This window comes from Chlamydomonas reinhardtii, chromosome 14 (genome assembly GCF_000002595.2).
Source record: "Chlamydomonas reinhardtii strain CC-503 cw92 mt+ chromosome 14, whole genome shotgun sequence".
Lineage (NCBI taxonomy): Eukaryota > Viridiplantae > Chlorophyta > Chlorophyceae > Chlamydomonadales > Chlamydomonadaceae > Chlamydomonas > Chlamydomonas reinhardtii.
In genome coordinates, this window is record NC_057017.1 from 2265903 (window position 1) to 2277478 (window position 11576).

The following is an 11576-nucleotide window of genomic DNA, read 5'->3' on the forward strand; positions in this document are numbered from 1 at the left end:
AGGAGCTCATAAAGGAACGAACGCATTCGATATGGTTGTTACATGCACGGCGCACGCAGCACAGCATGTGACAGCCCACCCACCAACACTGCTCTTCACGCTACTGACTTCGTTACTTTGCTAGCTCAATCATCAGAATAACAAACGTCTACAACACCATGACTGCACGGGGGATCGCATACAGAGGCCCCTCTGCATCGCCGCACCGAACGTCACCAACCTATCCCTCAGCCCACATACTACACATACCATCCTGGAACTACTGAGCACATTCCCCCACTTTGGATGCGTCGTGATCCGTAAGCATGCTATGCCTTACTTCCCTTAACGTCATATCCACACCATTCGAGCACACATGCTGTGTAAGAGCTTGTGCATTGATTATGCTGCGTCAACAACGGCCCAAGCCAGAATGACGCGCATTCGTGCACATCAACATGCCTGCTCATCCACGCTCAAGATCCGGACGCCAAAACACTGCTGCGCGCGTGCCCCCTGCTTTGCGCACATGGGTTCCAGGGGCCTCTGCCTGGGGCGGGGGCCCATTGGGCGCCAGCGGCGCATGAGGGCGGCGTAGCCCGCATGGCAGGTGCTACGTACAGCCCCACATCACATTTAATCCTACACGCACGCACATTGCTGCCAGTCATTCGTCAAACTCATCCCCATCCCCCGAGCATGGCGCCGCAGCTGCTGCTGCTGCTAGTTGAAGGGAACTTGCTGGTCCGTAGGCGCGAGGGCGCGGTGGCGTTCTTATGGCGGTCTTGGTGGGTGCCGCCTATGATGCTGCGACGGCCGCCGGCGGCAGCCCTGTTGGGAGGAGGCGGCGGAGGGCGAGGCGGCGTGGAGGGAGGGGCAGAGGGTGGGGGAAGAGGAGGGCGGGGACGAAGAGAGGGAGGAGGAGGTGGCGGGGACGGAAGAGCCAGGGGAGGAGGGCCCGGCTGTAAGGAACCTAGTTCCAAAAGGGCATGCTCGTTACACCGGCAGGGGACGGGACAGGGCCGGCGGGAGCGGAGGATGCACGTGAGAGGGAGGGGTGTCCGGCGGAGGACGGGAGGGGACGGGGTGGCGAGGGCGTAGGGTGTGAAGGGTGTCCGGCAGAGGAGGGAACGGAGGCGGCGGTGACGGACCCCGCACGCTTTCACCTTCAGATTCTGCCAGTGGCATGTCGGCGCAGCGGTACCCTCCATGAACCCACGACTGCAAGTGAGGGGAGAATGGGGTGGGGATGTATGGGTGGGGTGGTAACTCATTCCATTTCCCAAGCGAACCAATACTATTCCAAAATTCAGAACCATGGGGCAAGAAGGATAGGGATATACTGGGATGCGGTGGAGCGTCGCGGGGTAGGGCGGGGTGAGGCGGGTGCGTGGCGGTGTGTGTGGCGTGGCGTACGTGGCATGTGCGTGGCGCGGTATGGCGGGTGCGTGGGTAGGTGGCAGGGGGTGGGCGGCGGAGCCTATAAACATACAAACAAATCGCCGCACAGCCAAAGGCGCACTTGCCCTTCCCGCCGCAAGCCAGCAGCTGCCCTTGCCCAGCAGTTAGCACCCCACGCCCGCCCGCCTAGAGCGCTCGCTGACACCCACCCAACTCCGCATCCCTGCTGTCGCAGCACGCACGCGCACCTGCCGCATCGGCAGCTCTTGAAGCAGCTGCACAGCACGTCCAGCGGCCCTCGCCCATTGCTGCCGCCGCCGCACTGCTGCGCTGCTGCTCGCTCCGCTGGCGCCCTCCGACCCCACGGGTCGCGCACACGCCTCCGCAGCCTGCATGCTGCCCTCGCCCCCCACCGCCGCCGCCGCTGCCACCACCGCAAGTGATGGCACCGGCCGGAGATGCGGTGCCCGATCCCGTCGGTCTCCGCCGCGCCGCCGCCCGCCGCACCTGGTGGCGCCGCCGCCGCCACTGCTGCTATCGACCATCATCAGGAGCGGCGTGGTGCCGCACCCCTGCTGCTACGTGCCGCCGCCGCTGCTCGATACCAGCGCTGCGCGCCGTCCCCGCTGCTGCCGCCGGTGACGTGAGCCGCGACGGCATCTGTTTTGATTTCTTGTGAGCCGGCTGCGCGGTCGCTTGCGCCGCTGCCGCGCTGGTTGATTGTTGAGCCAGGTTAGCTGCAAATCGAGGTTGGCACGGACGGAGCGCAAGGCTGCTGGGCAGCCAGCTGGCTTCAACTTTTCCCAGGACAGCACTGCCAGTCTTTCAGCACTTGTCTTGATGGCTTCTACTTCTGACGTGATATCGCCTCTGTGAGAAGTAAAAGCCATCGAGACCAACGCTGAAAGACTAGCAGCGCTGTACTGGGAAAGGTTGAAGGCAGCTGGCTGCTCTAACCTCCCGCTCCGTGCCAACCTCGTAACCTGGCTCAGTCCGAGCGGCGGCAGAGGCTCGAGCGACTGCGCACCCGGCTCACAAGGCATCCATGGAGAAACACAAAGATTTGCTCAGCACCTTCATCGCCTCAGCGCAAATGCGTTTCAGGTCGTTTAGCGCATCCTTCCGCGGCTCTCAAGAAGCTTGTAGCTGGCAGATGGTTCAAATAAGACAGAGAGTTTTCTAATTGCAAAGCATCGGGGTTCGCGCGGCCGCGGCCTTGCCTCGCGCTGCCCGCTTCCCCGCGCGGCATTGAAAGGTGACAGGTGGGGACCTGGGACCGTGCCTGGGACAATGCCCATGGGACCCGCAGTGCACACCGGCAAAGCAAAACGCCTGGGCTTTAGCCTCAACAGACTCATACGTTGTATGTTTAATAGCAACCAACTAGCGAAGCTGTCAACGAGTAGCGCGTGTCACTGTCTCGGACCAACCAACCCGCCTGACACGCGCATAATAACCCGAGCACACGTACGTCCGCCGCCGTCTCCGCAACCTACCGGGAAGCATGGGGATCGGTTACATTAGCATTCCATCACTCGCTGCGGCCCTGAAGGATAGCAGCGCCACCGTCCATGTCAGCCTGGGCGGCCCTGGAGGGTTAGTGCCATGCGATGCCCCATGCAGCACTGACCCCAAGCCCTAATTGCCCGCACCCAATGCATTCTACTTTTTATGCTTGTGACATTATTTAGCCGCATAGAATCCGCTAATGCAGTTAGCGGCGCAAAAGTCGAAATTTGCACACAGCTGGCCATCGCGCTGGCCTCAACTCGGCTTGCCCAACAAGACCAGGCGGAGCGCAGCAGCCATGGCAACAGCAAGCATTAACGGTCTTGAATACTGGTTCTCGCGGAGCCCGCGCTATGAGTCGCTGGTGGATGACGAGGCTGCCAAGACCGCGATCCTGGTGACTCCAGTCTCGCAGGCGAGCCCTTATCCGCCGGGGGCCTAGTTGCGCCCCCCCCACCCCCCTCTCCCAAAACACACACACCCAGGTGCCCTCAGACGTGCCCCGCTTGGACCGACCCCACCAGGGGAACTGAGGGCGTGCCGAGTGGAACGAACGCTGCCTGCCACCCCTGCCCGACCCCCGCTGCCACCGACACCCTTGCCATGACGGCACTCTCGACACCGCTTGCCCCCCTGCCACCGGCACCCTAACCCGACGCTGCCGGATCTTGCCTGACCCTGCCTGACCCCCCTCCCACCACCACCACCACCACCGCCACCACCACCACCACCACCGCCTGCTCCTCAGGACGCGGGCCTGGACTCGCTGCTGCCCGCACTGCCGCCGGCCCACAGCGGCTGGGTCCGCACCTGCCGCTTCAAGGCCAAGGCGGGGGAGGTGTGCCTGCTGCCCTCGGAGCAGGTGGGCGGGGTAATGCTGGGCGGGGGGGGGGTAAAGGCACTAGAGGTGGGGGAGTGAGTGCGCGCGGGGGCAGCGGGCAATGCGGGCGGGCGGGGGCGGCGGGAGCGAGGGACGGAGCAAACGGGAGGGGCACTCGGAGGTCCACTTGTTGTGCAGATTGCTGGTGGCGCGGATACACTCGAGGATGAGAGGGATGTAAAAGTCAGAACAGATACCGGCAGTGGTCACTTGTCAGATCACGTGATGCGTGTGTTGCGGCTCCGTGGAAGCCCGCTACAACTCCATGTGAGACACGCGGGCGGGGCGGCAACAGCAACAGTCTGCTCATGCCAAGGCCCAGGCGCCGCATAATGAATTGCAACCCGTCACCACAACTGTTCACCCCAACCCTCCACCGCAAACACACCGTAACGCAGGGCGGGGTGGCACGTGTGCTGCTGGGACTCGGGCTCGGCGGATCCGGCGCGGCGGCGGGCGGCGAGCCCTGGCCCTTCGCGGCGCTCGCCAAGCTGCCCAGCGGCGTGTACAAGCTGGAGGGGGAGGCTGTAGCAGCCAGCAGCAGCAGCGGCGGCGGCAGTAGCAGTGGCGGCGGTGGTACGGGAGCGGAACAGCAGGCGGCTGTAGCAGCAGGAGCGGCTGTAGCTGACCGGGCGGCTCTGGGTTTCCTGCTGGGGCACTATGCCTATGAGCGGTACAAGGGCTCGGGCTCCGGTACTGGTGCTGCTGGTGGTTCTACTGCCGGTGGTTCTACTGCCGGTGGTGCTGCTGCCGGCGGTGCGGCTGGGGCGGAGGCGGAGGCGGAGGGCAAGGCCCGGCTGGTGTGGCCGACTGGGTCAAACAGGTGGGCTGCGGGAGGGGAGAGGGGGATGCGTGTGTGGGCATGCGGCTTGGCTGGCTGGAGTGGAGGCGAGTGGGTGCGTGCATCTCCCAGTGCGTTCGGATGGCGGGGCGGTGCCACCTCATTGCCACCCCGTGCGCATTAGGGGTGATCGCACGCCCTGGCCTCCGCTCGTCCTCCGCATTGTCGTCCTCCTCTCACTCCGCAACCGCCCCTCCTCTGTGAGACTGCCACGCACCCCGCGCCGCCCATACCTCTTGATGGCCGCCCATACCTCTTGATGGCCGCCCATACCTCAGGGCGCATGTGGCGGCGCTGGCCCGCGGGTTCGTGTGGGCTCGCGACCTCATCACCACCCCCGCAGAGGACCTGGGCCCCCAGCACCTGGCGGCGGAGGCGGAGGCGCTGGCGGCGGCTCACGGGGCGGCCTTTCGCGTGCTGCAGGTGGGGAGGGGAAGACGGCTGCCTCACCTTGTCTGCCTTCCTTAACTTCTCTTCCTCTCAGAGTTTCGATTTCACACACCTCATTTTCAAACTCGTACACTCTTGCACATTATGTCTCTCAATCTGTCACAGGGTGACGAGCTGCTTGAACACAACTACCCAGCTATCCACACCGTGGGACGAGCCAGCCACAGGTGGTTGTGGCGGTTGTGGCGGTTGTGCCCGTAGCGACGGTTGTGGCGGTTGCAGCGGTTGCAGTGGAGGGCCACGGGATTGCTGGGGTGCGTGGAGCATGGGTGCGTGTGGCTGTTCTGATCCCCGTCAGGTTCTGTTCGCACCTTCCAACCCAACCCAACATTGACGACACAAACCAAACCAAACCAAACCAACCAAGCCGTACCGACCCGACACAGGCCGCCGCTGCTGGCGACGCTCGAGTGGTCGCCGCCGGGGGCCGCTACTGGGGCCGGGGGGGAGGCGCTGCCGGTGCTGGCGCTGGTGGGGAAGGGCGTGTGTTTTGACACGGGCGGTCTGGATCTCAAGCCCGCAGCTTCCATGAAGAACATGAAGAAGGTGCGGCGTGCACGACGGACGGCGAATCTGCCCGCGATGCAAAACGGGAGAGCGGGGCAGGGGGACTGGCCAGCAGCTGCAAGGCAGCGGCGGCTGCGGGTCTACTTGACCGCTAGCTCGCCCGTTCACCTTCACCTACTCCTGCGCCTTCCGTTCCCTTCCCCTCTCTTTGGAGTCCCATTTCTATCAACCAGTCGTGCCTGCAACCCCTCCCGCTTCCCTGCACCCCCGCCGCGGCCGGCAGGACATGGGCGGCGCCGCGCTGGTGCTGGCGCTGGCGCACTGCGTCATGGCCGCCCGCCTGCGCTGCCGGCTGCGGGTGCTGGTGCCGGCGGTGGAGAACGCGGTGGCGGGCAACGCCTTCCGGCCGCTGGACGTGCTGCAGACCCGCGCCGGCATCACAGTGGAGGTGAGGGGGAGCGGGGAGGGAGGGAGAGGGGGGGGGAGAGGGGGAGAGGGGGAGAGGGAGAGGGGGGGGAGAGACGGGGAGGGGGTGCACACTGCATAGCTAGGGGGAGGTGGGGGAGCGGGGAGGGAGGGAGGGAAAGAGAGGGGAAAGGCTTGCAGATACCAGCCCAAGTTAAACTAGCGGAGGGGTGTGGGGGAGAGGGAGAGGGGCAGAGGGAAGCGTTGTAGGAGTAAAGGGGGAGAGGGTAGCGGGGTAGGAGAAGAGGGGGAGGGGAGTGTGGACCGATACGCTGTGGGCGTGGCTGTTCGTGGGTTGTTGCAAAGGCGCCAGCGATGTCTTTACGCATCCCGCCACACGCACACACACAAACACCCAACTCCCCGCCCAGCCTCCTTACTCCACCTCAACCCCCCACCCCTCCATCCCAGAACGGCAACACGGACGCGGAGGGCCGACTCATCCTGGCAGACGCCCTTGCAGACGCCCTGGGCCGCAACTGCCGCGTCAACCCCAACCAACCGCCGCCAACCGCCACCCCAACCGCCCCAACCGCCAACTTCCAACTGCCGGACCTGCTGATCGACGCCGCCACGCTCACGGGCGCGGCGCGGGTGGCTCTGGGTGCCGACCTGCCGGCCGTGTTTGCGAATGATGACGACACGTGGCGGGCGCTGGAGGCGGCGGCGGCAGTCACGGGCGACCCCGTGTGGCGGCTCCCGCTTCATGCGCCGTACCGCAAGTCGCTGGACTCTAAGGTGGGTAGAAGGTGTTGGGGGCGTGGGTTTGGGGTGTGGGTGTGTACGGCACATGTGTGGGATGGAAAGGGTTGTGGTGGGGTTGACTCTGAACCAATCCTGTAAGGAACAGTCGGGTGTTGTAGTGGGGTGTGGGGTGTGGGATGTGGGATGTGGGGCTTGAAGGTGGGTGGGTGTGGAACGCGTGGTTCGTCTGGGGCGAGGGCGCACGTGCGTGTGAGGCTGTGACCTGCCCCCTTCCTTCCCACTGCACCCTTCTCCCCGCACTCCGGCTCGGCTCCAATGCCCCCATTTCACGCCTCCACCCTTCCCTTCCCTCCCTGACTCCACCCCCACGCCCCCCCCCCGCTCCCGCACTCCCTCACTCCCACCCCCCTCTCACCCTCCCTCCCACTCCTTAGATAATCATGGATGCAACCCCCCTCTCTCCCCCCCTCTCTCCCCCCCTTCTCTCCCCTCTTACCCCCCTCTTCCCCCTCTCCCATCCCCCACCCCCCACCTCCAGATCGCGGACCTGTCCTCCACGGGTGCGGGTGACGGGTTGGCGGGGGCGATCATCGCGGCACTGTTCCTGCAGGAGTTCGCGAGGGGGGCGCCCAGGTGCGAGGAGAAGGGTCGGAGGCGGTGGGGGCGGGGAGGGGGGCACCCGGATGTGAAAAGGGGGGTTGACAAGGTTGAGAGCATTTGCAGGTGCGAGGGGGGGAGGGTGGGGGCGGGCGGGATGAGGGCAGTGTTCTCCGGGGGCCGAGGCATGTTTTGAGGTGCCTCAGGCCTGCACGGGCTGCTCGAAGCGTCGTTGAGGGGTACTCACAATTACAACCCTACATGCCCCATGCACGCCCCCAAGACTGCCTGCCGTCTACCATTTCCTCATCTAATCATGACCCCACACCCCACACACGCCCCACACGCCCCACACACGCCCCCACGCCCCCACGCACGCAGGTGGCTGCACATCGACACCAACGCCTTCAACGTGGGCGTCGCGGTGGGCCCCGGCCGGCCCGAGGGCGGCGAGGCGCAGGGCCTGCGGGCGCTGTTTGCAATGCTGTGCGCGCGGTACGGCACCGCGGCGTGACCGCGTGAGGGCCTGGCGGGATGGAAAACGGTGGTGAGGATGGTGGTGAGCCGAGCCGTGGTGGTGGTGATCAGCCGAGCCTGAGGTTGGAATGGGCTCAGAAGGGTAGCGGCGGCTGGCATTGCTAGCAGTGCTGGCGGATGTAGGGAGGCGGGGCAGGCGTTCTCTGTTGGTTGGTGGAGGTGGTTGCGGTGCATTGTACCAGACTGGCAGGCGGATGTGTGGCTGGACGGCACGTTTGGGCATTGACTGTTGCGGAGACCCGAGCCGCAAGCACGTTGGAGCAGCCGCGTTGGTGCGAGCAAGTTATGATGCCGTTTATGCAAGAACACAGCAGCAATCTGGCAACTTTTGCGGCTGAGGCCAGCTGGCTGGTACAGTCTTGACAAACGCAAAGCTGGCGGTGGCGACATCGCAGTTTTGAGGCGCACACAGGCACCGCACAACCGTACCTCGCCAACATCCTGACCATCCACCAATGCCCCCGGCCCGGGCCTCGGTTTCTGCAGGGACAGGAATGCACGTCGTGCTCACCACCTTGTAACCACAGACAATAACCAATCGTCATGGGCCCCGCGTCGCCATTCATCACCAAGACGGCAGATACGGCGTCGCTCTCGGTGTGCCAACCCACTGCCTACCACATGCCCCGAACTTCAGCCGCGGCATTCCCTATTCCAACACGCGGCGCTTCCTCACACTCCGGTTGTGTTCGTCTCGCAATTGCATTCGACTCGCCCGCCACTCATCCGTACATTCGGGCGCCCTCTTCTGTCTTGCCTCGCCCTGTCTGTGCCCCTGCTTGCCACACTGTCGCCCGGCCATTGCTTTGCTGCATTCCGTTTGCATTTTCTCTGCGGTTGCCTCTGGTGCTCATCCGTGGACGCTGGTCACCTTCCTGCAGGTGCGATGCGGCTCTGCCTCGCGAGTGTGGCGTTGCGGTGTGTCTGTGTGGTGCTATCGCCTGGCCGGGTGCCCGGAGCGTGAGGAATGCGCGTCAGCAAACTTCCAGCCAGCCAGCAACTCGGTACAGTAACTCCGGCGTTCGACCAGCTGCGCACTCCTGCCCTGCCGCTGCCAATTGTGTGCCATTTGTTGGGTTCTGGGAATCAGCTGCACCCAGGACTTTACCAACTTGCCTTACCACTGTCCCATCGCACACGCCTACCACATGCCCATGGCTTTTAGTTCTCCCCTCACCTGTTCTGCCTTCGTCTGTCACCTACATCAACTTCTTACCCGAGAGCCTAGCCACCAACCATGGCGGCATGCACGTCTTGCACATTATGCATGTTGCGGCAATCCGCCGTACAAGGGCAGCAGGTTCTGACAGAAGGTCCGGGCCGCACTGGACCCCCAGTTCCAGCACTCTCCGACCCCCCAACCAGCGCGACACGCCTTCCATGCAACCTGTCCGCGTGGCGGCACCCAGCCTGCACCCGGCTTGCAAACACGCCACAACCCATCGAGGCCCCAACGTGCATGCTCCTACCGGTGCTCACATTAGACAACTCAGGCCCGCGCAGACAAGTGTTCCCCGGTCACGGGAAAAGGGGCTGAGCCCGTCCACAGTCTGAGGCCGAACAACCTTATCGCCCGGACAAAGCCGGGTTCGGTTTCCACAGGCACATGGCCAAACCAGGTGCCTAGCAATCGCGATGCCACAGCACAGCCAACCGCAGCCAGACGCAGCACAGTTGTCAACAGCCGCACTGCTTGTCATGCCGCGGACCGCTACGTAGACACCAGCCGTCTCCTCAGCCTGCGCGCAGATGGCATTCCCAGACAAAATGGCCGCTATAGAACAAGAACTCGAGGACACAGCGCGCCATCAGCACTGCTGTCACGCCGCCGCCAACGTCACACTGTCAAAGCTGCCACCGCCCACAACCGCCACCTTCCGAACCACCACGCCGTGCTGTGCTAGGACTTACACACAGTCCCTGGGGCATGAGCTCGGGGCTGTCCGAGTGCCGCCAGCAGCAGCAGCAGCAGCAGCAGCAGCAGCGGCCGCTGCCGGCGCGCTAGGAGCGCCTCCAGCAACAGCCGCCGCCGGCGGAGCACTAGGATGCCCCCCGAGCAGCAGCCCCCCGCAGAGTGTTTCCCTCCGACAGGGCTGGCGGGACATCCCGCGCCGCCGCCTTGCCCCACAACAGCTGCTCCGCCGCGCCCAGCACCCGCTCTGCCGTCACAGCTGCACATGTGCCTGCTGCGCTGGCGGCGGTGGCTGCGGCTGCGGCCGACGCCAGAGCTGACACTGCACCGCCACCGCTTTCCCTGCTGCTGAGGTCCGGTGTCGCTGCCACCACGCCGGCCGGCAACTCGCGCCAACCACCCGGATGCGTACGTGCTTGGGCCAGCATCCAAAGGCCAGCACCACAGTGTGCAGTGCCGACGTGATGCGGACACGCTCGTTTGCCGTGAACCCTATGACCTCGCGGTCCTTAACCAATCGAATCCCAGCGAATGCGTCCACCTCCTCCAACTCCACGCTGTCACACAGCCGCAGCAGCCGTGCCAGCGGCCGCTGCGGCTGCAGGTAGGAGACGAGGGTAGTGGCGTTGCCCAACAAACTACCTAACTTGATCGATGGCACCCGCCGCTGCCCACTCGCCGCCAGTCGCGGCAGCAGGGCAGCAGCTAAGTAGTTCAGGGTCTGCACGTAGCCGCTATCTGCCTCAATCGACTGCACCTGCCCCGCCTCAAGCCAGATAGCTACCTCAGCCGTCGGCGCGAAGCCGCTGGAAACTTTTACGCGTTGGAGCCCAGGCGGCGCCGACGTCAGCAGCAGCCGCAGGGCCCACAGCTGCTCCGCCTGACCCACATGAAGCCCCGCCAGCGTCGCCGCGTCATCTGCGTCGCCCGGCACGCCGCCGCCGCCGCCGCCGTCAACACTGGTGGGGGCCTGCGCGCCAATCTCGCCGCTGCCCCCGACATGTTCACCAGGGCTTGCAAGGACCTCGAGGTTCCGCAGCTGCTGCAGCTGCAACAGCCCGCGCACTTGTGGCCTGCTGAGGAGGCCGGGCATGCTCACGCCGACGGAGGTGAGGCTGCTGCCGCTGAAGGCCGCCCCGAGCCCCAGCAAGTACGACGTGTACGGCAGCCGCAGCTCCTCCAGGAGGGGCAGGGCGGCGCGGAGGGCACTGAGTGCCGTGTGCGAGCTGCTGTCACGCAGCCCATCGTTGTTCTCCTGGCGCGACGTGCGAAGCTCCAGCACGCGCACGTTGGGCAAACGCAGCGCGGCAACACACGCCACCAGGTCCGCAAGGCCCATGGTGTGGCTCTCGAGGCGCAGCTCGCGGACGCCCACGCCGGTGCTGACACACAGGGGTGCCACCTGCTCCGGGGTCGGCTGCGGCTGCTCCGCAGCGCAGGAGCCCAATACATCATCCTCCTCGCTGTAGACGATGGTTAGGCTGCGGCACGACTGAAATCGCGCCAGCAGGGACTGCTGCTCATGGCGCAATCCCGCCGCAACGATGTTGCACGGCAACCGCAGGCGCACGTTGACAAGGTTGCTGAGGTCCACAATGTCACGCAGCGCATGGCATGCCAGCCGGGCGCCACAGAACTCCCGTGCACTGGGCAAAACTGGCGAACCGGCGAAAAACTGGTGCTGAGCATGGTGGTCGAGCTGTCGCAGGATGTCGATCAGGGACAGGCTGCGCCTCGAGCCGGACATATTAATTAAGCTGCTGATGGGGACGCAGGGCCGGGTCAGCTATGGG

At 64.9% G+C, this 11576-nt stretch overlaps 3 protein-coding genes across 3 annotated transcripts; 1 reads left to right on the plus strand and 2 right to left on the minus strand.

The window, feature by feature from the left end:
* Window positions 1-26: 26 nt before the first annotated feature.
* Window positions 27-2727, minus strand: CHLRE_14g623176v5 (uncharacterized protein). Its single transcript, XM_043070226.1, has 3 exons — window positions 1629-2727; window positions 1146-1200; window positions 27-810 (listed from the first exon to the last, which is right to left on the minus strand). The coding sequence occupies exons 1-3, from the start codon at window positions 1926-1928 to the stop codon at window positions 779-781; spliced, it is 387 nt and encodes a 128-aa protein (XP_042916899.1). The 5' UTR covers window positions 1929-2727; the 3' UTR covers window positions 27-778.
* A 330-nt stretch (window positions 2728-3057) lies between these two features.
* CHLRE_14g623200v5 (uncharacterized protein) lies at window positions 3058-8404 on the plus strand. The gene is made up of 10 exons (XM_043070227.1): window positions 3058-3304; window positions 3638-3751; window positions 4168-4592; window positions 4889-5033; window positions 5166-5227; window positions 5447-5606; window positions 5851-6015; window positions 6444-6770; window positions 7276-7370; window positions 7716-8404. The coding sequence occupies exons 1-10, from the start codon at window positions 3188-3190 to the stop codon at window positions 7846-7848; spliced, it is 1743 nt and encodes a 580-aa protein (XP_042916900.1). The 5' UTR covers window positions 3058-3187; the 3' UTR covers window positions 7849-8404.
* A 47-nt stretch (window positions 8405-8451) lies between these two features.
* Window positions 8452-11567, minus strand: CHLRE_14g623250v5 (uncharacterized protein). Its single transcript, XM_043070228.1, has one exon. It carries the CDS (start codon window positions 11528-11530, stop codon window positions 10037-10039), a length of 1494 nt encoding a protein of 497 aa, XP_042916901.1. The 5' UTR covers window positions 11531-11567; the 3' UTR covers window positions 8452-10036.
* Between the last annotated feature and the right edge of the window lie 9 nt (window positions 11568-11576).

Coding starts and splice junctions, on each gene's coding strand:
- CHLRE_14g623250v5 (XM_043070228.1), bottom strand. CDS start 11,530: ATGTCCGGCTCGAGGCGCAGCCTGTCCCTGATCGACATCCTGCGACAG.
- CHLRE_14g623200v5 (XM_043070227.1), top strand. CDS start 3,188: ATGGCAACAGCAAGCATTAACGGTCTTGAATACTGGTTCTCGCGGAGC. Junction 3,752..4,167: donor GCCTGCTGCCCTCGGAGCAG/GTGGGCGGGGTA, acceptor ACCGTAACGCAG/GGCGGGGTGGCACGTGTGCT. Junction 6,771..7,275: donor GCAAGTCGCTGGACTCTAAG/GTGGGTAGAAGG, acceptor CCCCACCTCCAG/ATCGCGGACCTGTCCTCCAC.
- CHLRE_14g623176v5 (XM_043070226.1), bottom strand. CDS start 1,928: ATGATGGTCGATAGCAGCAGTGGCGGCGGCGGCGCCACCAGGTGCGGC. Junction 1,201..1,628: donor AAGAGCTGCCGATGCGGCAG/GTGCGCGTGCGT, acceptor CCTCACTTGCAG/TCGTGGGTTCATGGAGGGTA. Junction 811..1,145: donor GCCACTGGCAGAATCTGAAG/GTGAAAGCGTGC, acceptor TCCTCCCAACAG/GGCTGCCGCCGGCGGCCGTC.